This window comes from Trachinotus anak, unplaced genomic scaffold (genome assembly GCF_046630095.1).
Source record: "Trachinotus anak isolate AG129_WGS33_773 ecotype Australia unplaced genomic scaffold, CSIRO_AGI_Tana_v1 ptg000002l, whole genome shotgun sequence".
In the NCBI taxonomy this organism is placed as follows: Eukaryota; Metazoa; Chordata; class Actinopteri; order Carangiformes; family Carangidae; genus Trachinotus; species Trachinotus anak.
Genome location: NW_027273853.1, coordinates 27,903,023 through 27,923,758, shown reverse-complemented (window position 1 = coordinate 27,923,758; position 20,736 = coordinate 27,903,023). Strand labels below are relative to the sequence as shown.

General features: G+C 39.9%; 1 protein-coding gene across 7 annotated transcripts in view; it reads right to left on the bottom strand.

Moving 5' to 3' along the window:
* Positions 1–20,736, bottom strand: part of ptprz1a (protein tyrosine phosphatase receptor type Z1a) — a 79,447-nt gene that overhangs the window by 2,363 nt on the left and 56,348 nt on the right. For 3 of the 7 annotated variants that reach the window (XM_071459957.1, XM_071459979.1, XM_071459985.1), the window contains 16 exons: positions 19,061–19,199; positions 12,190–12,278; positions 11,363–11,448; positions 9,264–9,284; positions 7,748–7,844; positions 7,564–7,646; positions 5,082–5,216; positions 4,505–4,639; positions 4,004–4,167; positions 3,621–3,756; positions 3,334–3,480; positions 2,744–2,837; positions 2,539–2,612; positions 1,669–1,808; positions 932–1,100; positions 53–195 (listed from right to left, as the gene is read on the bottom strand). In XM_071459957.1, coding sequence (XP_071316058.1) covers positions 53–195; positions 932–1,100; positions 1,669–1,808; positions 2,539–2,612; positions 2,744–2,837; positions 3,334–3,480; positions 3,621–3,756; positions 4,004–4,167; positions 4,505–4,639; positions 5,082–5,216; positions 7,564–7,646; positions 7,748–7,844; positions 9,264–9,284; positions 11,363–11,448; positions 12,190–12,278; positions 19,061–19,199 — 1,852 coding nt within the window. Of the gene's footprint in view, positions 1–52; positions 196–931; positions 1,103–1,668; positions 1,809–2,538; positions 2,613–2,743; positions 2,838–3,333; positions 3,481–3,620; positions 3,757–4,003; positions 4,168–4,504; positions 4,640–5,081; positions 5,217–7,563; positions 7,647–7,747; positions 7,845–9,263; positions 9,285–11,362; positions 11,449–12,189; positions 12,279–19,060; positions 19,200–20,736 lie in introns of all 7 variants that reach the window. The other 4 variants (XM_071459993.1, XM_071459965.1, XM_071460001.1 and 1 more) reach the window with 3 other exon arrangements.

Sequence of the window (20,736 nt, the reverse complement as noted above, 5' to 3'; positions counted from 1 at the left end):
AATCACGTCATTATTCTAACAGTAAAGATGGTTCTGTCAGAGAAGGTCTTACTCATCGTGGACCACAGCAGGGCCGTCCTTCGCAGCGCTCTCCTCTTTCACCAGGGTGAGCAGTTCGAAGGTGTTGCTGATGGGACTGTCCGGGTTCGGCCAGTGGGGGGCGCGGTAGTGTTTCACCTCCAGAACAAAGTCGTCCTGTTGAAATAAGGAGGGAAGAGAGTGGACGTCAGTAACAATTCATAAGGGTGAGTTTCAAATCTTTGTGTGACAACGAGTGATGCACTCCAGTATATTTTAACAGTGAAAAATGTTTTCTTTGTTTACACTGTGCAATAGTTACATTAATATTACAATTTGAGATCATGTGTATTATCTTATTTTCCACACCTTCATGTCATGCTGGATGGATGGTAGAGATGTGAAAGATTCCCATGTGTAAGAATAGAATAAGACCATTAATGGGAATTGATTGAATATTCTCTGATTCATGAATAAAATGTTGTGCTGATGTTGTTGTTGTTGTTGTTGGTTACTTTACTCCCACTTTACATCTCCCAACAGGGTGACTGATCAAGTTTGTGCTTCCTGTAGGTTGCACACAAAGTCCTACAAATTGCAATATTTGACTCATGGTTTAGTTCAACTAAAGATCTACTCAAAGCTTAAAAGAAAATATTTTATTTTTTGGCTATATCACTGATCAGGAGTAACAGAGATACTGTTTCTGAAAAGAGACGATTAAAGTTTTCGACATTCCTATTCAATGCGGACAGTAAAAACCTTGACAGATGAGGACAAAGCTTTCTACACAGATACATGGAAATATGTTTTTTCAGATGTGAATCGGCCCCTTTCATTTACCATCACTATACTTTGGTGATTACTGATTGTGTGGTGTAACTGAAGTTGTCTTGTTCCAGGCTGAACTAACCTGTGTAGCTTCCAGTACGTACTCCTGGACCACCAGCATGTCCTCGTTGGCCAGACAGATGTGACCCTCGCTCCTCTGAGTGACAGTGAACATCTCGTATCTGATTGGCTGCCCTTTGCGGGGCCAGAAGACACACGCCTCCGCCGCCTCCTCTTTCTCCTCCTCCTCCGTCTAACAACACAGGAAGTCAGCAAGTCGGTTACATCACAAACCAGAACAGCAACAACACAGGTAGAACAGAAGGTGTGGTCACATGACTCTTCGTACCCAGGGGCATGAAGTCATGGTTCTAGCTGACTAATCAACTCATTGTTATGCTACAGTTTGTAGTCTGGTGGTGTGATAAATAACTTACACAATAACTTTCATTACATTTCTAAACACATCAGTTTCTATCATAACGGAATGATCACAGCTGCTCAGGCTGATTCAACCTGTGAATCTGCCGGAGCAGTTTGAGATCATAACAAATATTCATATATGGAAGTGAAGTGTGACCTTGCTGTAAATTATCCTGTGGCATCAGAATGACTCAAAAGTGTAAAGGATGGTTTAACATTCTGGGAAAAACTCTTATCTACTGTCTGTGTCTGAGAGTGAGAGGAGAAGATGGATATCAGTCTCATGTCTCTGTTCATGCTGCATTCAGGCCACGTTGTGTTAAAAAGGAGAGAGCCTTACATTGAAGTGTGTTTCCCAAAATGTCAAACTATTCCTTTAAAAAAAACAAAACACAGTTCCTCACCCCACTTGCTGGCGTCCCCGGCAGTGACACGATGACCTGGGCGTTGTGGTCCCATATCATCCTCCAGAAGTCCTTAATGGTCCCAGGCAGAGGATTCTGGGTAATGATGAACTCGTTGTTCTGCCTGTAACCCTGCAGGAACAAAACCGTGGCTTAGTATGATTCATTTCATGATGTGCTGGTTTTCTTTATTTCCACACTGTGGCTGAAACTAAACTCAGAGCAGGAGGATGATTAATTTTCCTCTTCTCTAATGTTCATAATTATCATTAACCACATTACACAATATTGTAGCGTCACTCAAGCGCAGCCTGTCAGTAAGGAATAAATATTACAGTGGAGATATGTGTTAAAGGAGCAGTACAACTTTTAAAGATGGGGAGATGTGTTAAACTAATATCTATTTTCCAGTGGCAGAACACCTATTTTACTAAAGTTAAAGTTCTGAAATACTCAGTATATGCAGGGTTGTTGCAGGGTTAAGCATTAGTATCCAAAAATACCTGTAGTACCAAAAGTAAAATTGGCTGATTTCAGTCTAGTATATGTCGTATTATTGGATGATAATTGAGGCATTAATGTCATTTAAATGATGCAGCTGGTAAACGTAGAGCTAATTACTTTCTATACGAGATGATTTAATCATCATATGTCATTGAGTCTCCACCTCCTAATGCTGTCATACTATATAAATATAGTGGAGTAAAAGGTGCAATATTTACCTCTCAAATGTCGTGAACTAGTGTTAAACAACATTAAATGGAAGAACTAAAATAAAGTACTGGAGTAAATTTACTCTCTACTCGTATCTTCTCTATTGACTCTGGAGAAAATTTAAACCTCAGCAGAATTTGTTTCTTACTGTGATGTACGACGCATTTATGTAGTCTGACGTTTCCCCTGCAGATGTAGACAGACGCACTCGTGACCTCTCGACTGCAAAGACAGACAGAAGATGGAGGTTATCCTTTCCTAGCCCCCGGATACCTAGAGCGAACAGCAGCTGCACGGGAAAATGAAACCTTCACCATTAACAACAGGCTCAGTGATGAACATGTGGTACTCACCAGGTACCACTGAGCAGTTTCTGTTCTTGCTGCGGTTGCAGTCCTGCAGAGCTGCAGAGAAGTCGCACTGCTTCGCTCCGGAGTGACAAACCAGCTGTGGGAAACACAGAACATCTATTAGTGACTGACTCATTCTGTTGAGCTGTGAATATGTGGATTATATGACATCTGTGCAAAATAATGATAATAAATAATCCTTGACTACAGTCTTAACATTTTTAAATAATGTTGTGCTTTTGTTTCGCAGGGTGTTTTTTTTTTTTTTTTTTTTTTAAGTATCAAATATTCGCCTTGAACTGAAACAACCTACATTTTGTTTTACTCTTGAGTGTTTTAACTATTTTATTGAAGGTAAATTGTTCAGCCTTTTTGTTACATTGGCTTTTTAGAGTTTTTATTTTATAATGTGAAGATGTGAGAAGCATATGTTTCTATGAGTTGCAATTCAGTTAAAAAAATATCATATTACAGTTAACAATTCCAGAGTAGAGTATTGTTTTTGTGGTATTTTACAATAAAATTCAATACTGACCACATCTGAGCTTTGGTCTAAATTAAAGGTCAGTGATCATAGTAATGAAGGTGCTCACCTTGAACTGCTTGTCCAGGCGCGTCCTCCCTCCAGGCCCTGGGGTCAGCAGCTCATCCATGTACTTGTGCAGGTGAGCTGCCACCACCTCCGTCTCCCCAGACAAGATGGCTTCCACTAAGGCATCGTGGATAAAAACGTACTGCTCCTGTGGAGAGGACACACAAAGCGCTGTGGTTAGACTCAGTGTTTACATTGTTCTCCATGAGTGATGTGGTGTCAGTGTAACATCTGATGACTGAACAACTGTAGGAATGTGTGTGTGCAGACAGATGGTTGACCTCTGACCTCTGTCTGGACCAGGTAGTTCCTCTGTGTGCGGATGTGTTTGAGGAATCCTGTGATGTTGACGGTGCCTTCGTCTCTCATCTGCCTCAGCATGCTGTCCAGGACGATGTAGGTCCCGGTCCGGCCCACGCCCGCACTGCACGGCAGCAAGAGAAGAAGAAAATCAAAATGAACCAAGTGGAAACATGAAAACAAAACATTCTACTGTACTGTGTGGAGTCTAATTATTAGTATCAGTCATTTGTTACATTATTGTTGTTGAACTAATAAAGACTGTATGTTTTTTCTACTCATTATTCCATGAGGAACAACATTTTGTCTTCCTTTATGTTGACACATGTAGAAACGACAATAAAGTCTCATCTAGTTTTATCGGCTCTCACCTGCAGTGCACCACCACCGGCCCCACGCCGTCCGTCCTGGCTGTGGACGACTTGCGGACGAAGCTGAGCAGCGGCAGGGCGAACTCCGGGACGCCCATGTCAGGCCACTGGGTGTAATGGTACTGCATCACCGTCCGCTCGTTGCCCCGTCCCTTCACCGAGCCCTGCAGGGGGACCAGACTCACTCATGAGGAGAGCTTTCAACAGAAACTCACTGTCTTCACTCGTCATAAACTTAGAGTCCAGAGTGTGAAACAGGACAAATGTCTTTGATTTCTGACATTAGATTCAATATTTGTACCATGGATGTTCAACAAACTATCACTGTCTTCATGACATTTTTTGTTTTAATAATAATACATTTTATTTGTAATGTACTTTACATTGGAAACAAATCTCTAAGTGCTACAAATAAAATATTAAAAAGGCAAATAAAAATGACAAAAAGAAAAATATTCGATGAACTTTTTGAATATTTCCAGTTTGTTTTGTTTATCTGACCTTTTTTACGTTGGTGTTCCTGACGGTAAAGGTCCTCTGGGTGTAGTAGGCGAGGACTCTGCTGCTTTTCACCGTCACCAGGAAGCTGCCGTACTCCTCCTGCACCTCCGTGGGCCAGTACTGATCACACTTCCTCTGAGGAGACAGTCAACACATCACACACACACACGGCTGAGGAAATAATAAATGAGAAATTACACAGATTTTTTTGTCTTCCATGTAAAAATAAAGAAAACATTTAAATTCAAATGCAAAATCACATATTCAGATTTAGCACAGAAAACTGTCTGTAAGCAGTAAAACAAGAAATCCATTTCACAGTTGACTTTCCTACCAAGTGTAATCACACCGAAATTAAATGAAATTAAAAATGGCTTTTGAGTTTTTGAATTTGTGTAAAGTAATAAAGATTATTCAAAATGTACTGTGAGTAACAGAAGCTTCTCTGCTCTTATTTAGGGTGAAGTTGACTCCAAAGTGTCTTTCAAAATCGGAAGCAGTTTATTTGTTAAGTACAATAAACGTCCAGGATGATTTCACTTCACAAACTAAAACATCTTGAGATCTGGTCACTCACTCGTCCTTTCTCCACCAGGTTCGTGATCATGACGATGACGCCGACGTTTTGCTCCCAAACCATCCTCCAGAAGTCCTCGGTGCTCGACCTCAGAGGACCCTGAGCAGCAATGTACGACCTGGTTTTTTTAAAACCCTGCGGAAAGACACAGCAGCTGCATCAGCTCAGAAAAAACCCAACTCACAAAGAAAACCTGCTTAGATCTAAAGAAGAAAAAAAAAAAAACATTTCCATAGCAGCAGTGGTGCTCCAGGGTTTTAGTACTGCACTTTAATACTGGTAAAACGTTTTAGAGCATTTCCATTTTTCCAGTTTTTATTAAAATCTCAGCAGCTGAAGTCCAGTAAATAACCTTTAATGGTACAAGGTTAAGCTGCCAGAGGTAAAAAAAAAATAGTTCAGGTCACTAAAAACTGAAAAATCATGAACACTTAATACTAATTTTTTTTCAGGGATTAAGAAATTGGTTAACTAAATGAAGTAAATGAAGCCTTGAAGTTAAAGCAAACAATCCCTTCAGGTGGATGAGTTCAGGTGAGGACAGACCGTCTGTTTAGAAAGAGACCGTGTTGGAACAAACTGTGTTCCTACGCCTTCCGGTGCATTATCAGGACCACGTTACTGCAGGAAGTAGCAAGATGCAGCAAGATAACGAACCACAACAGTAGAAGAAAAGAGCCAGAAAGAGGCTCCACTTGATGAAGACCAGCTCAGTCTCTAGACCTGAACCACATGGAGCTGGTTTGGGATGAACTGGACACAAGGTGAAATTAAACTAACCTGACAGAACAAAACATTGTGTTGGAGCAAATAATTGATTTCCACTGTAATCAATGTCTGTACAGAAATTAGTGTACGCCTTGACCTGATGGCGGCACTGGATGAAAAGATCAGCTTCTATATTAATACTGTGAAAGTATCAAAGCCTCAGTCCACAGAGAAATGCACACAAACAAAGCAGTCACCGCCCTCAGCCACGCCCCAAGCCCCGCCCACCTGGACCCACCATCCAACCTTACAGGATTTGGTTTACCTGAAATCTGCTATATTTTTATTCAATCGCTCAGAAAACAGTCAGCCAATCAGAGGAGAGACTCAGATCCTCTCCTCTGATTGGCTGACTGACCTGTTGTTACTAGAGCTCCAGAGAGAAGCCTGAGAGAGGAGATGTAAAACTACACTGAGATGGTTTTTGGTTCTTAAAACCACAGATATATCTTCTGATGGAGATCAGCACCTCAAACAAAAGTGAGATGTTAAAATATGGGACCTTTAAACTTTCGCTGCTAAACTCTATGGAGCCATTTAGTTGAAGCATGAGAAGCTACAAAAGAATCAACCTAACACTGATAAAAAATCAAATAAACTGGGGATGTTAGTCTTGTTTCACAACATGCCCACAGTATTTCAAATATACAGCCATGGGTTTTTCTTTATTTTACTTAACTTTGAGAGTTTAAATTTGAGAGTTTCATTAAGTTTTTTTGGGGTCATTTTTACCTTTATTTTGACAGCCACAGTGAGAGAGAGACAGGAAATTCAGGGAGAAAGAGAGGATGACACGTAGCAAAGGGCCACAGGTTGGACTCAAACCCAGACCGCTGCCTTTATGGTACACACTCTACCAGGTGAGGCCCCAGAGTTTGATTAAGTTTTAAACTTTGAAAACATAATTAAAAACTATACTCCTTGTTATTTAGAGGATATTTTTAGACAATGGGCAAATTCACAATCTGACAACTCTTTCATTCATGACACTTCCAGGAGTGAAACAGGAGGTTACGAGCTAGAAAAGACTGGGACATTACTGTGAAGGCTCTCACATTTGAAAAATAAATTGCCATATCAAATAAAACTCATCAAGGATAATAACATTTTTAACGTTTTAAAGTTAAGAGGAAGCTGAAATCCAAGGAGTCAGTTTAGCTAAGGCCAGCGCAAGAACGTAGGTGTCACAAGTTCTCAGCGGAGGACAGCATTCAATGACTCACTTTAATAGTCAGATAACCTTCACATGACTGACAGCATGAAGCTGCCTTCATACTGTGAAACACAGACAAAAGTGTGAGCTGGAGAGATCCTCGACGTGCTTTTACCAACTTATAACCTGTACGCTGTCTCTCCAGAGAGGCCGTGACTGCCGCGGGGGTTTTTTGTGTCGCCTCTGCCTTTCACAAAACAACAAGACGCTGGAAATGAGATTTTAATGGTGCAGTGACAAGCATAATGGAGAGCTACACAGGTTCTCGCTAACAACAGCGGGCCTCATGAATAGGTTTAGAAATAAGCAGACTTTGGTTTAGGGAGACAAGAGGGAAGCCGTGCACTGGCTCTGAGAAATAAAAATTAAATAAAAATAAGTTTGGACTGTATGTTGAACAGATTCAATACTCAGGAATGAGCCTCAGGTGAAGATGAAGGCCTCAGTTTGAATTGACATTAGAAATGAAATGGAAGGATAGATTTAAGCAAAGTTCCTTACATCCACGTAGTTTGCATTGATGTAATCTCTTGTCTTTCCATCTTTATCAGCCTGGGACGAGAGCCGCACCCGGCTGTGGTCATCTGAGGGTGAAAGTAAAAAAAACAGACAGTAACATGACCTGATCAACATTTAAATTAAGCACAGTATCTATCTATCTATCTATCTATCTCTCTGTACTCACAGGCCAGGATGTTGCTGTATCTGTTTTTAGTCTTGTTCTCAGGGTGGTTGGAGCTGTCAGTGGTCATCCCCATGTCTACTGTGCATGCCTGCACCTCCTGAAAACACACACACACACACACACACACACACACACACACACACACACAAAGTGAAGTCTAACATCACTCATATATTCTGTCTGAACTGAGTGTGTATGAAGTAACTGTTCAGTTTGGAAACTTTCTTCTTTTCTTCCACCACATTTTATAGACACATTTTAGTCTATTTTGCTCCATTTATTTTTATCCACAATTTTACTATAATATTATTACAAAATATTACTACACAGTAGAGCTGGGTCAAACTTTTCTGAACGCACTGTATTGTATTATTATTTAGCCGACCCTCACTGATAATGAATGGGGACATTATGATAATTGCAGGACTGTTGTAATAGACTGCTTTCATTTCAACTGGGTGTTAAAATGTTAAAAACCAATGCAGTTTAATATTAGAAAATCTTTTTTTATGGTGTAAATGTCAATGTTAACATGTTGGAGTTTAGTATCGAGTATTATAGTGAATCTACACACTTGAAACCTTTTTAAGACCTCAACTAAGAAAAATTAACATCCTTTCCATGTCAGGGTTGAACCATAAGTTTTAAATCCATCAGCATCATAACTCTTTTCCTATATCAGCTACAAAATCACAGAGAAAAATTTAAAATATAGTAATTAAAATGTAAAAAACTATCATAATAACAACTGTGTTCCACTATTTTGATTCACATAAAGCAAAAACTCTTCACATGCCTTAAAGAAAACCTGATATTAATAAGACTGTTTCTTTCCTGTGTCTGTTTACTCAGATGATCTTGTTTACCTTCAGGTAAAATCACGGTGAACTGGGCAAAACATACAGAAGGCCAGAGCTGCAAATTAATCTGCAACTTTTCAGATAATAATTTGAAAAGTCAAATATTTGCTGTTTCCAGCTTCTCAAATATGAGGATTTGATGGTCATCCATGATCGTAAACCGAGTATTTTTAGATTATCATCAGCTGTTCTGACAAAACAAGACGTCTGAGGGTGTCATCTTGGTCAGTGAGAAAATTTATCAGGCATTTTCTCTACGTACTGTCATTTTACAGACAACACGAAAAACTGGCAGATTAATGATTAATAATTGTTAGTTAAAGCCCTGCAGGAAGCTATAAAATGAGAACGAAAATAAGCTTGGGGACAGAAGAACAACTGACCTGCTACTTAAATATGTAAAATCCTAAAATTTAAGACCTTTCATATTCGAAAAGAAGATTATTAAAGACATTTTAAAAATCAAATTCAAGACCTCTAAGACTTTTTAAGGATCCAGGGATATTATGATAGCAAAATATTATAATACAACCACGACTTTCTCCACAGCAGCCATTGCTTTGTACATCCAAATGAACAAAAGCACACTGCACAACAAGACGAGACAGAAACAAAGCTACGTCGTGTGCAGCAGCGTCAGTAGGAGAGCGTCTTACCTCGTAGCTCTCCTTCAGTATCTAATGATGAGGGTGAGGAAGCAGCAGGCAGCCACGGCGTTTCCGTGACAACACAGTCAACCATAGAGGTGCAAAAATACAAATTACAAGACAACACAAAGAAACACACACACACACAAAAAAAACTAATTCATCTCACAGTACAGTTCATGCTACTGTCAACACAAAGGGAAAATCAACCCAAATAAAACAAGATGTAAAAGGCTGAAAACGTGAACTGGAATCATTAATTATAGTTGATGTAACAAACTGTATTTCAGTCTAATTTTGAGTTTTTCTGTTTTTCACAGCTGTATGGCAGCTTCTACTTCTTCTCTACTACATTGCAGAGGGAAAAATTAAACACGAGAAATCATCTTTTCTTAAAACAGCCTTGTTTCAACTTTTAGACATTAAGTCTAAAAGGTGGGCAGACGGCCGCCCACCCCGAGCCCGGTTCTGTTGGAGGTTTCTTCCTGTTAAAAGGGAGTTTTTCCTCCCCCGTCGCCAAGCGCTTGCTCGTTGTGGGAACTGTTGGGTTTTTTCTCTGTAACAAAGTAAGGTCTTGACCTGACCCTGTAAAGTGCCTTGAGATAATGTATATTATGATTTGGCGCTATACAAATAAAATTGAATTGAATTGAATTAAGTTTTAAGCCTGTAAACTATTTTCTTTCTTTTATTTGTTCAAATTTATGTAAAAATCTGTTCCTCTTTGCCTCTTTACTTCGGCTTTAGGTCTTTTTCTATCTTTCATGTAATCTTCTTTTTCATTTTTTCTTCAGCCGATTTTAGAGCTGAAACAATCTGTTAATTAACCAATTACGTGTTGACAGAAAATTGATCTGCAATCTCCAAGTGATTTCCTGCTTTTTATATCAATGTAAATGAATATTTTTGTGCCTTGGACTGTTAGTGGAATGAAACATTGAGCACTGTTAAACTGTAATATGGATCTGTTGGTATTTTGTGATGTCTTTCATCAAAAATTTAAAAAATACATTTTAGTTATTGTTTGTTGTAACTTTTTGCAAGCCTAAACACCTCTGTAACTGGGGATATGCTACTTCACTTTGGTTGCCAGTGTATATTTCTGTAAAAGTTTTTGCCTCCTCTTTATATTCTTCTATTTTCCTTTAATTATTTAGGCTCTTTTCTTCATTGTCAGTACTTTTACTTTGGGTACAGTTTCCTTTTCATCCTGTTACGGCAGAAAATAATTTCTGAAATTATGTGGCAGAGGAGAACGAGGTCAGGTGAGCCATACACTGTATCTTGGAAACAATAAACAATTTATTTAAAAAAAAAAAAAAAAAAAAAAGATTTTATGTTAAAACTGTTTTTTTCAAAAGTGAAAATGTTTGCACTCACAATATGATGTTACTTTCCAACTGTTATTTCATGTGAATAACATTAAATAACTTTCCTAATTCTCCATTTCACTGAAAGTGGCTGCCTTAAACACTGTAATTTGGCAAGGAATTTCTATATCATACTCATCATCATGATCAATATCAAGAAACCTTTTTTTTTGTCACCTTTGGCCCTCCATCGACTTGTTGTCTTTGTGCAGATTTTTCCCTTAGTGGCAGTTTCAGAACAAAACAAAAAGGAGCTTTGATTCATTAAGTGACTGAAGTCATGATGCCTTTGAGGTCTGAAGCCTGTTAAATGTTCGTTCTGCTGAAGGTCGACAGATAAAAGGCAACTGACTCACTTCTTACACGAATGAATGGAGGCTCCTCACAAAAAGCCAAGCCAGGGCCACAACACTCACTCTCCAATTGATTAACATTATACTATAATTAATAAAAACAGTCATGTAATGTTGCAGCTCCTCATCAAGCCAATAAATGTGACGTAAACGCATGTTTTCAAGCAGCATGCAGACGACACGATCACAACCACCAACACACACACACACACACACACACACACACACACACACGCACACACACACACGCACACACACACACGCACACACACGCACGCACACACACACACGCACACACACACACGCACACACACACACACCACAGTCAGACTGTTAAGTAAATTTTAGCCAAAATCTGATTTTTAGTATATTTCCGTTTTTATACCTCAAACTCCTGCTGGAAGCCCTGGGTGTTGTGAAGTTCAGCGACATGTTTGACAAAGTCCCGGACTGGAAAAGCCGTCTGCTCATCTGCAAGATAAGACGTTTAAAAATATCGGATAATTGGAAAATTAGGACACACAATTTGATGAACTGTGGTCAATTTAGATGTTTTTTTTGGTCAAATTTGAATTTTGCCCTTTGCATCAGAAAATTTTTGAAAGAATTTTTTGGGAAAAAAAGGAAGTTTTTGGAAATTTTATCTGTTAGGATAAAATCTGTTAGGAAAGAGGACATTTTTATGAAGACATTTTAGAAAAGTGAGGGCATTTTTGGAAAATTAGAATCTTACCCTATGAGTGAAAAATATTTTTTGAAAGACAGAATTTTTTTTGGAAAGACAGGACATTTTCTTCTTCAACTCAGGAAAGAGAAAAACATTTTAGTGAGTCAAGACATTGGAGACATTTAAGGGGGTGAGGACTCTTTTTTGACAAGTGAGAACACTGTTGGACAGTAAGGACATTTTGGAAAAATTAGGAGACTTCTGTGAGGAAAGAGGACATTTTGAAGATCTCAAGACATTTTTTAAAAAGTGCGGACATTTTTGTAAAATTTAAACTTTGCCCCTTGAGTGAGGCAAATTTTTGAAAGACAGTATTTTTTTTTGTAAAGTAAGGAGTAAGTTCTATACAGAAAATGAGGACATTTTTGGAGCAAGAGGATATTTTGTCTGGTCCTCTGTTTTAGAGTTTAGACTTGGTTTACGTGTTAAGGTTACAGGTTTTAGGTTTAGTTTAAGGGGCCATGAAATGTCAGTGTGAGTGTTACCAGATGTTAATGCAGCTGTGGACACTGCAGCGATGACTCTGGGTGATGAGCTGTCGTGGATGTAGAAGTGAGCCGTCTGAAAACAGGTCCTGCAGACAAAACATATGCATTTGATTAAAAAGCTCTTCATTATTTTGTCTTTGGGATTCAAGAAAGATGCCACATTTATTTATTCTCTGAATGATTATGTGAAATTTACAGAAAATTATTTATATTAGAAATAAGAAAAAAAAAGAAAAATATTGTTTAGTGTTTACATATAGAAAAATGAACTTTTATCATCTAGGAAAGTTATTAAAATAAAGACAAATCTATCGTGTAGAAAACGTGGCTGAAAAACTGAAAACACAAACACTGAATACAAAGAGTTTTGTTGGGCAGGAAAACAAAAGGGAGAGAGGGGAGAAAATAGACCAGACCGACAACACTGCTCTGAATCTGACGAACTGAAGATGCTTTTGTTTTCATGTAACGCTGCGTTAGCCCAGATTCTGGAGAGCACAGGGTAATCCTCCCAAAAACACAGGAAAAAAGATGTTCTGTTAATCCTTGACACGTTTTTAAATGGATGAGATCGCTTCTGATGAACCTGTGTTGTCTCGGCCAGAAATGGGCATCAGGGATTATCACCAACACACACACACACACACACACACCCTTTCAGAAAAAGGGTTGAGCTCTGAGATTAAAGACGGAAGCTTTGGAGAAACTGCTCTGAGACACAGAAACACAAAGAATTGCTCTCTGTAACTTTGGTTCTGTATCTCTCTCTACTCAGTCAGTGCATTCAGCTGAGAACTGTGAGATGCACAGAGGGACAAACATGGTACAAATGTTTGTTTTTTTAATTAATTAATTTAAAAAAAATTAAATAAAATTTTAATTTGTCAAATTTAGCATAAAAAGGGAAGATAAGGCCTGTAGTGGGGACCTATAGTGTGGGAAACATCTTGGAGCCACATGTCTGAACCAGTTCTGTGTTAACATCTGTTGCACTGATACAGTTGTGTTCAAAATAATAGCAGTCCCACATCACGAGCAAGATAAATCACTGTTTTTGTTAGAATTTCAACTTCTACACTGCAAGTAAGTTTCTAGAAGGTTCAGTAAAGGTATAGAAAACCAACAGACCCAACAGGCATGACATGCATGCTGCTGATTCTGTGAAACTGAATCATTTACTGAAAGGGGCGTGTTCAAAAAAATAGCAGTGCCGAGTTCAATTAGTGAGGTCATTGATTATGTGAAAAAAATAGGTGTTAAACAGGTGGCCCTTATTTAAGGATCAAGGCAACTGATGCTGCATATGCTGGCTGTGCATTTGTCCTTGAAAAACAGAGTAAAATGGGTCGTTCAAGACACTGTTCAGAAGAAGAGCGTTCTTTGATTAAGAAATTAATAAAAGAGGGGAAAACCTATAAAGAAGTGCAGAAAATGATAGGCTGTTCAGCTAAAATGATATCAAATGCTTTAAAATGGCAGCCAAAAGCAGAAAGGCGAGGAAGAAAAACGACTATTCGAATGGATCGGAGAATAACCAAAATGGCAAAGGCTCAGCCAATGATCAGCTCCAGGAGGATCAAAGAAGATCTAAGATTGCCTGTGAGTACTGTAACAATCAGACGACATCTATGTGAAGCCAAGCTACCAGCAAGAAGCCCCCGCAAAGTCCCATTGTTAAAAAAAATACATGTGCTGAAGCGGTTACAATTTGCCAAAGAACACATGGACTGGCCTAAAAAGAAATGGCGTAATATTTTGTGGACTGATGAGAGTAAGATTGTTCTTTTTGGGTCTAAGGGCCACAGACAGTTTGTCAGACGTCCTGCAAACAGTGAATTCAAGCCACAGTACACAGTGAAGACGGTGAAGCATGGTGGTGCAAGCATCATGATATGGGGATGTTTCTCGTACTATGGTGTTGGTCCTATTTATCGCATACCAGGGATCATGGATCAGTTTGAGTACATCAAAATACTGGAAGAAGTCATGTTGCTGTATGCTGAAGAGGAAATGCCCTTGAAATGGGTGTTTCAACAAGACAATGACCCCAAACACACCAGCAAGCGAGCAAAATCATGGTTTCAGACAAACAGAATTCAAGTAATGGAGTGGCCAGCACATCCCCGGACCTTAATCCCATACAAAACTTGTGGGCTTGACATAAAAAATGCTGTTCATGAGGCAAAACCAAGAAATGCAGAGGAATTGTGGAACATAGTACAATTGTCCTGGGCTGCAATACCTGTTGACCGGTGCCAGAAGTTGGTCGACTCCATGTACCACAGATGTGAAGCAGTTATCAGAAACCGTGGTTACGCAACTAAATATTAGTTTGTGATTCTCAGGAAAGTTGAACTTTCAAGCATTTCTTAGTTTGCACAGTACATTTTTGAGTTTGTAAAGAAAGATGTCAACACTGCTATTTTTTTGAACATTATATTTCTTGACTTTCTGTAAAATATTATCAAATTCAATTACTTTTTCCAATTTTCTTGCTTTGAAATAGAATGTGCAGTGTCCCCAATGCATTTGTGTTCATTAAAATACAATTTATTTGAAGAATTTTGAGGTTTACTCACCTTTTTAAACACACTGCTATTATTATGAACATAACTGTATGTGGATCCCAAAATGCTTTGCAGAGACAGAATCAGGAGACTTGAAAAACTCAGCTGTCTGAGTAATAGTACAACTCAGTATTTCTATATTAATACTGTGAAAGTATCAAAGCCTCAGTCCACAGAGAAATGCACACAGCCTGTATTCAGAAACTGAGCCTTAAAACCAGCCGTCAGGACTTCTGGAACTTTGTGATGTCACAACAAAGCAGTCACTGCCCTCAGCCACGTCCCAAGCCCCACCCACCTGGACCCACCATCCAACCTTACAGGATTTGGTTTCTCTGAGTGTTTACCTGAAATCTGCTATATTTCAATATGATCACTCAGAAACAGTCAGCCAATCAGAGGAGAGGTTCAGATCCTCTCCTCTGATTGGCTGACTGACCTGTTGTAACTAGAGCTCCAGAGAGAAGCCTGAGAGAGGAGATGTCAAACTACACTGAGATGGTTCTTGGTTATTAAAGCCACAAATATATCTTCTGATGACATTTCAAGTAAATCACTGGAAAAGTGTAAAATCCTGGACCGTTAAATCATTAGTCAAAAGATGTAACTGTGCTGCTGTTCATTGGCCAACTTAATGTTATTTACTTGTTTATCTACTGAGACAACAACTACTTAATCTCATTTTGCTGTGATGGGGTGTAAGGAGCTCAGCAACTGCTTTAACCTAGTTTGATAACGAGTTGCTCCTCAATAACAAACACACACACACTCTCATATTTTTAGGCAAATATTTTGGCACCAAACAATTTCACAGAGTAAATTCTCTTAAATTTATCTGCAGGTGCAAAGTATTCCAATTAATGTTTCCAGAAATAACAGTTTTGTTGTTAAATCTTTGGAGACTAATAAACATCTCTGCTGTTAATGATGCTTTTGATTATGTTGAAACTCAGTTTACTGATCTTTTGACTGATCTCTCTGAGAAACACTTGATCTTGGCCCCGATGGGTCACAGGAGAATGGGCCCCAGAGAGTGAGACAACAACTAAAAGTTAAAGCTCCGATACAGGGCCCCAGACTGAAAGAAACACAACACGACTACGAATTAAGTGGTTGCAGTCATTTTTTTTAGTCTGTAGTTGTTTTTACATAATTTTCTGTCTCTTTATGGTCTGTTGTGTCCCCTTGTAGTTGTATTGTGAATCTTTACGGTTATTTTATTTACTTTTAGTTACTTTTATTGCTTCTTTGAGTCTCATTTTGGTAACTGTGTGTCTCCTTGCAGTTGTTTTGAATCACTTTGTTGTCTCTTTGTCTCTCTTTATGGTTTACTGGTATATTTCATCATGTTTGTTGTTCTGTCTCATAACTGAGCTCAATGACTTTCAAACAAGGAATATTAACAGTCAGAGGCTCTGATCCAGGGGACGAGGGGTCAGGGGCCCTTTCGGGAATTAATCCATGTGTCCTGGACAGAAAGCTGCTACATAAATGATGCTGGATCTGATCAGATGGCTTTAAAAACTATTTAGCTTCATGCTAATTTATGGTGCATCTTTCAGCTTGTTGTAAACTTGTAACGCTGACAAGAATCCCCTCAAACTGCCTGACCTCAAATGCACAGCAGCAGTGTCCAAATGAGCACCGTGTTGTCACGAAGGGAAGAAAAAGGACACAACACCAGCAGGATTAGAGCAGTTTGGCCTCCTGCCGCTCACTCTACAAGACGCTGACACGATTCCCTCTGTCTGACATAATCAGGCGGATGTCCTTTTCTATCCCCGACCCTCTCTGGACGCTCTCGGCTGAGTGGATGCTTGCAGCGCTGCAGCCAAGGTACATCCTTCACTGAGGATTAATCCCCCTGCTCCTCAGATTATTACCAGCTTAGCACTGCTCAATCTTGGAGATACAACAACAAGCAGGCTGCAAAACAAGAACAATATGCTGAGCCTCCGGCAGAGCAGATGAGAAATGTACAGTCTGTGAAAAATACGACTAAAGGTCTTTATACTATGCTGGACAGCATGTCCTTGATTGGATTTCTGAAGTTGGTTATTTCATGGTCTGAGTGGGCGAGAGGGTTTCTTACTACCACGCAGCCAGAGATGTTTTCAACACAAGAAGAAAATAAACTTTTACTCTTATACCCTGGAAAAAAACTTTTAAACTATTCTCAAAGGGACTTTGCTTCAAATCCAGTATTTCATGCATCTCTAAAAAACGAAAAACAGCATCTCTCAAGGTAAACCCAGAGGAATCAAAAACACGCCACTGTCAAACACGGAGCAGCGGCTGGAGGCTGAAAAGCTTCATTGAGTCCACCGGCAGCCGCATCAACAACACAACACAGGAAGTATTGTTAGTGAAGGGGGATGTTGGTGAGCAAACACACACACACACACACACACACACACACACACACACACAAACACTCAACACAATGTACAATCAAGACTGAACGTGTGTTCGAAAAGATTAATTTCCCCAGACATATACGACAGCCGTCTGGCTAAAATCAGTTCACTCCCCCTCCCCATATCATATCATGAGTGTGTGTGTGTGATTGTGTGTGTGTGTGTGTGTGTGTGTGTACTCGTACTTGCACTTGCTACATAGTAAGGACCAAATACTTTTTTTGGTGAGTGAGGACATTTTGGGAAAGTGAGGACATTTACGCGGGTCCTCACTTTTTGAGACGCCTTCAAATCACATGTTGAGGGTTAAGACTTGGTTTTAGAGTTATGGTTAGAATTAGGTTTAGGTTAAGGTCAGGGTCAGGGTTAGGGTTAGGCACTCAGTTGTGATGGTTAAGGTTAGGGTAAGGGGCTAGGGAATGCATTATGTCAATGAGTGTCCTCACAAAGATAGAAGTATAAGTATATGTGTGTGTGTGTGTGTGTGTGTGTGTGTGCGCTTTTAAAAAGACTGGATAGATTATTCAAACCTATACAGACAGAAATCAGAAAACAGAAAGTTCTTAGTTTTTTATGATGATAGTAATATTCGGTGTTTAATAAGGATTTATCTCAGATCCAACACAGAGAAAGGTATTCTAGGTGACCATGAGTCACAGTGTTACACAGAAAGAAAAAAATATGTGTAAGTTAATTGGCTGAACTCCTGTCAGGAAGCTGCTTTGAAGCGAGTGCGTTTCCATTAACCTGCCTAATGCACAATGTGTAATTCCTTTTTCTTCTGCTTATCCGAGGTCGGGTCTTGGCAGCAGCAGGTCAAGCAAAGTTGTCCAGACGTCCCTCTCCCCGGCAACGTTTTCCAGCTCTTTCTGGGGGATCCAAAGGTGTTCCCAGGTCAGATGAGATCAGATGAGTTCAGATATCTCTCCAGCTCTCCAGTGTTCTGGTCTACCTGAAGGCCTCCTGCCAGCTGGACGTACCAGGAAATCCAATGGGAGGCGCCCAGGAGGCGTCCTAACCAGATGCCCGAACCACCTAAACTTCCTCCTTTCGACATGAAGGAGCAGCGGCTCTACTCCGAGTTCCCTCTGGATGTCAGAGCTACTCACTCTATCTCTAAGGCTGAGCCCAGCTTGTATCTGTAATCTCAGTCTCTTGGTCACTACCCAAAGCTCATGACCATAGGTGAAGCAATTTGAAAACTTAAAAACGAGTCACTGAAATGTAAATTTTGAAAAAAAACCCAAATTTCGCAAAAAAAGTAAACGCTTGCTTGAGGCTTTTTTTCAGAGTATTTGACAAAGCAAAATTTAGCAAAAGTGAAATTTTTGCATTTAAGTGGCACCTGCCGTATCAGGCCGGCTCCAACCAAGAGGCAGACTGCTGGAAATCTGTCATCCATTCAATTAACATGAGCTCACTAGAGGAGAAAACCAGCCTCATTCACATAACATCAGTCTGTGGAAACTCAGACAGAAGATGGAATAATAAAAACAAAAAAAACCCATCTATTTTGCACAAACTGCGGCGGAAACCCGGTTAATAACAGACTTGTTCTTTCAGTAACAGGTGGTGTTCACTGAGGGACTAGATGGTCCCACAAGAAATGACCTGAAACAAAAGCCTGTCTGATTTCCTTTATTCAGCTGCTTTTTTCTGTGTATCTAATTAAAGACACAGAACATAAATTGCTAAACGCTGCACAAATTTTCAAGGCATAGTTAAAAATTTGACGTGAAAATCAGGTGTACAGGCAGGTGGAGGTGTGACCACCCCCTGTAAGGGGGCAACTGTCAAGTGTCATGGCTGTGTTTCTGTCAGCCTTTTGCCCTCTAATGGTGAAAATCATCAAATACCAGCTTTAAATCCACCAGCAGTACTGACCTCCAGTAGATGAGGATGCTGACGAGGACGATGAGGCCGACGAAGGTGAGGGTGGAGATGACAGCCAGAGGAACCACAGCCTTCCTCTCTCTATCCCTGATTGAACCAACCCTTGACTCGTGACTGCTGTTACTGGCGTCTGGAAGGGGAGGGACCAGCAGAGGACAGGAAGTGAAACTACTGCAGAGTGAGGGAAGAAATCAGAGGCATCACCTGTTCCACTCACACCTGACGTTTATCATCACTGTGTTTCTCAGAGACAGAGCTGCTCCGGCTGAGGACATTTAGTTAAATAAATCTGAGTTGGCAGAGTTAAAGACACATGTATCAGTCACCTCAGATAAAATAAAGTGACCCAAAGAACATTAAAAACCTAAATGAATACCACTGTCACATTGTAAATAACCCACTTTATAAGGCCAGTGCTCATCAACACATGAAGCTTCCTACTGAAGGAAGGAAGCTTCATGTGAACATTGCTCAGTAGGAAGTTTCCTACTGAGCAATGTTGGCAACTTTATGATTTTCTCACTAGATTTGGCGACTTTTAAACTGCTTTAGCTGCTTTTTTTTTTTAAACCATTAAGCGACATATCTACAGGCGGTTAGGGTTAGGGTTAGGGGGTTTTCCCTCTAAATGTCCATACATTTTGTCCGTCCTCTTGGTGTATCCAAATTTAGCATGGTGTCTGGTGTCAAAACCCAAAATGTGCAAGAAGCTTAAGGACCTAAGATGACTCAGGTTTAACTCAACCACTGAGCTCATTCCTGCCTTCAGAGCAGCTTTGCCTCCTTGAACTATCTGCAGGACTAAAACTCCAACACTCTCAGATCTCTAATAATACACTTCAGAGAGAAACATGAACCGTGTTACTCCCCAGCACTGAAACACAATGTACCACCATTCACATTCAGCCATCTACTGCACAAACACAAAACTCATCACATTCAAACCACCTGCCAAACCACTTGAAAGGTACACAGAAACTCACAAAGGCTCATAATCAAAAGTCCATCACAGATCAAGCGAGAACATATTCATCAAACTGCAGCAGCACACAAACAAAGCTGAGCTGGAGTCAATCAAGCAGCATAATTGTAACTTTGAATAACGGGAAAAGAAATCCTGGTGGCTGAACCTGACCTCACTGAGCTGCTGCTGCTGAATCCTCCCTTTATCGTCAGATAACCAGTAAGGAAAACACTAGTGTGGATTAACCTTGACTGGGAGGCTGTTTGTCAGAACTTACCTCTTCTGCACAAACTGACTCAGTTCAGCCATGAATGGCTGGGTCTGCCCTGATGACTAGTTCATAAAGAGTCTGTTGTGTGATTTCTACTCTGTGCACACTCAGAGTAAAACCATTCATTCAAGTCATCCATCCCACATCCAAATGTCTGCCTCTCAAAAAACCCTGGACACACGGACGATGATAATGGGCAGAGAAAAGAAAAAGCCGGACAGAAGATGGAAAAGGTTATTGGTTTGGGTAAAGAGACAAAGTGACTCAAAGATGATCTGACAAGAATTAAGTACACAAAACCTCTACTCAGAGCTCCCTGTGAAATGATTTTAGATAAAATGCTGAAGTTGAACTAAATGATGAAGATGGAGTTCTGTTACTGTACGTCAGGATGTCAAGGTCACAGATGTAGAAATACACTGGGAAAGGTAC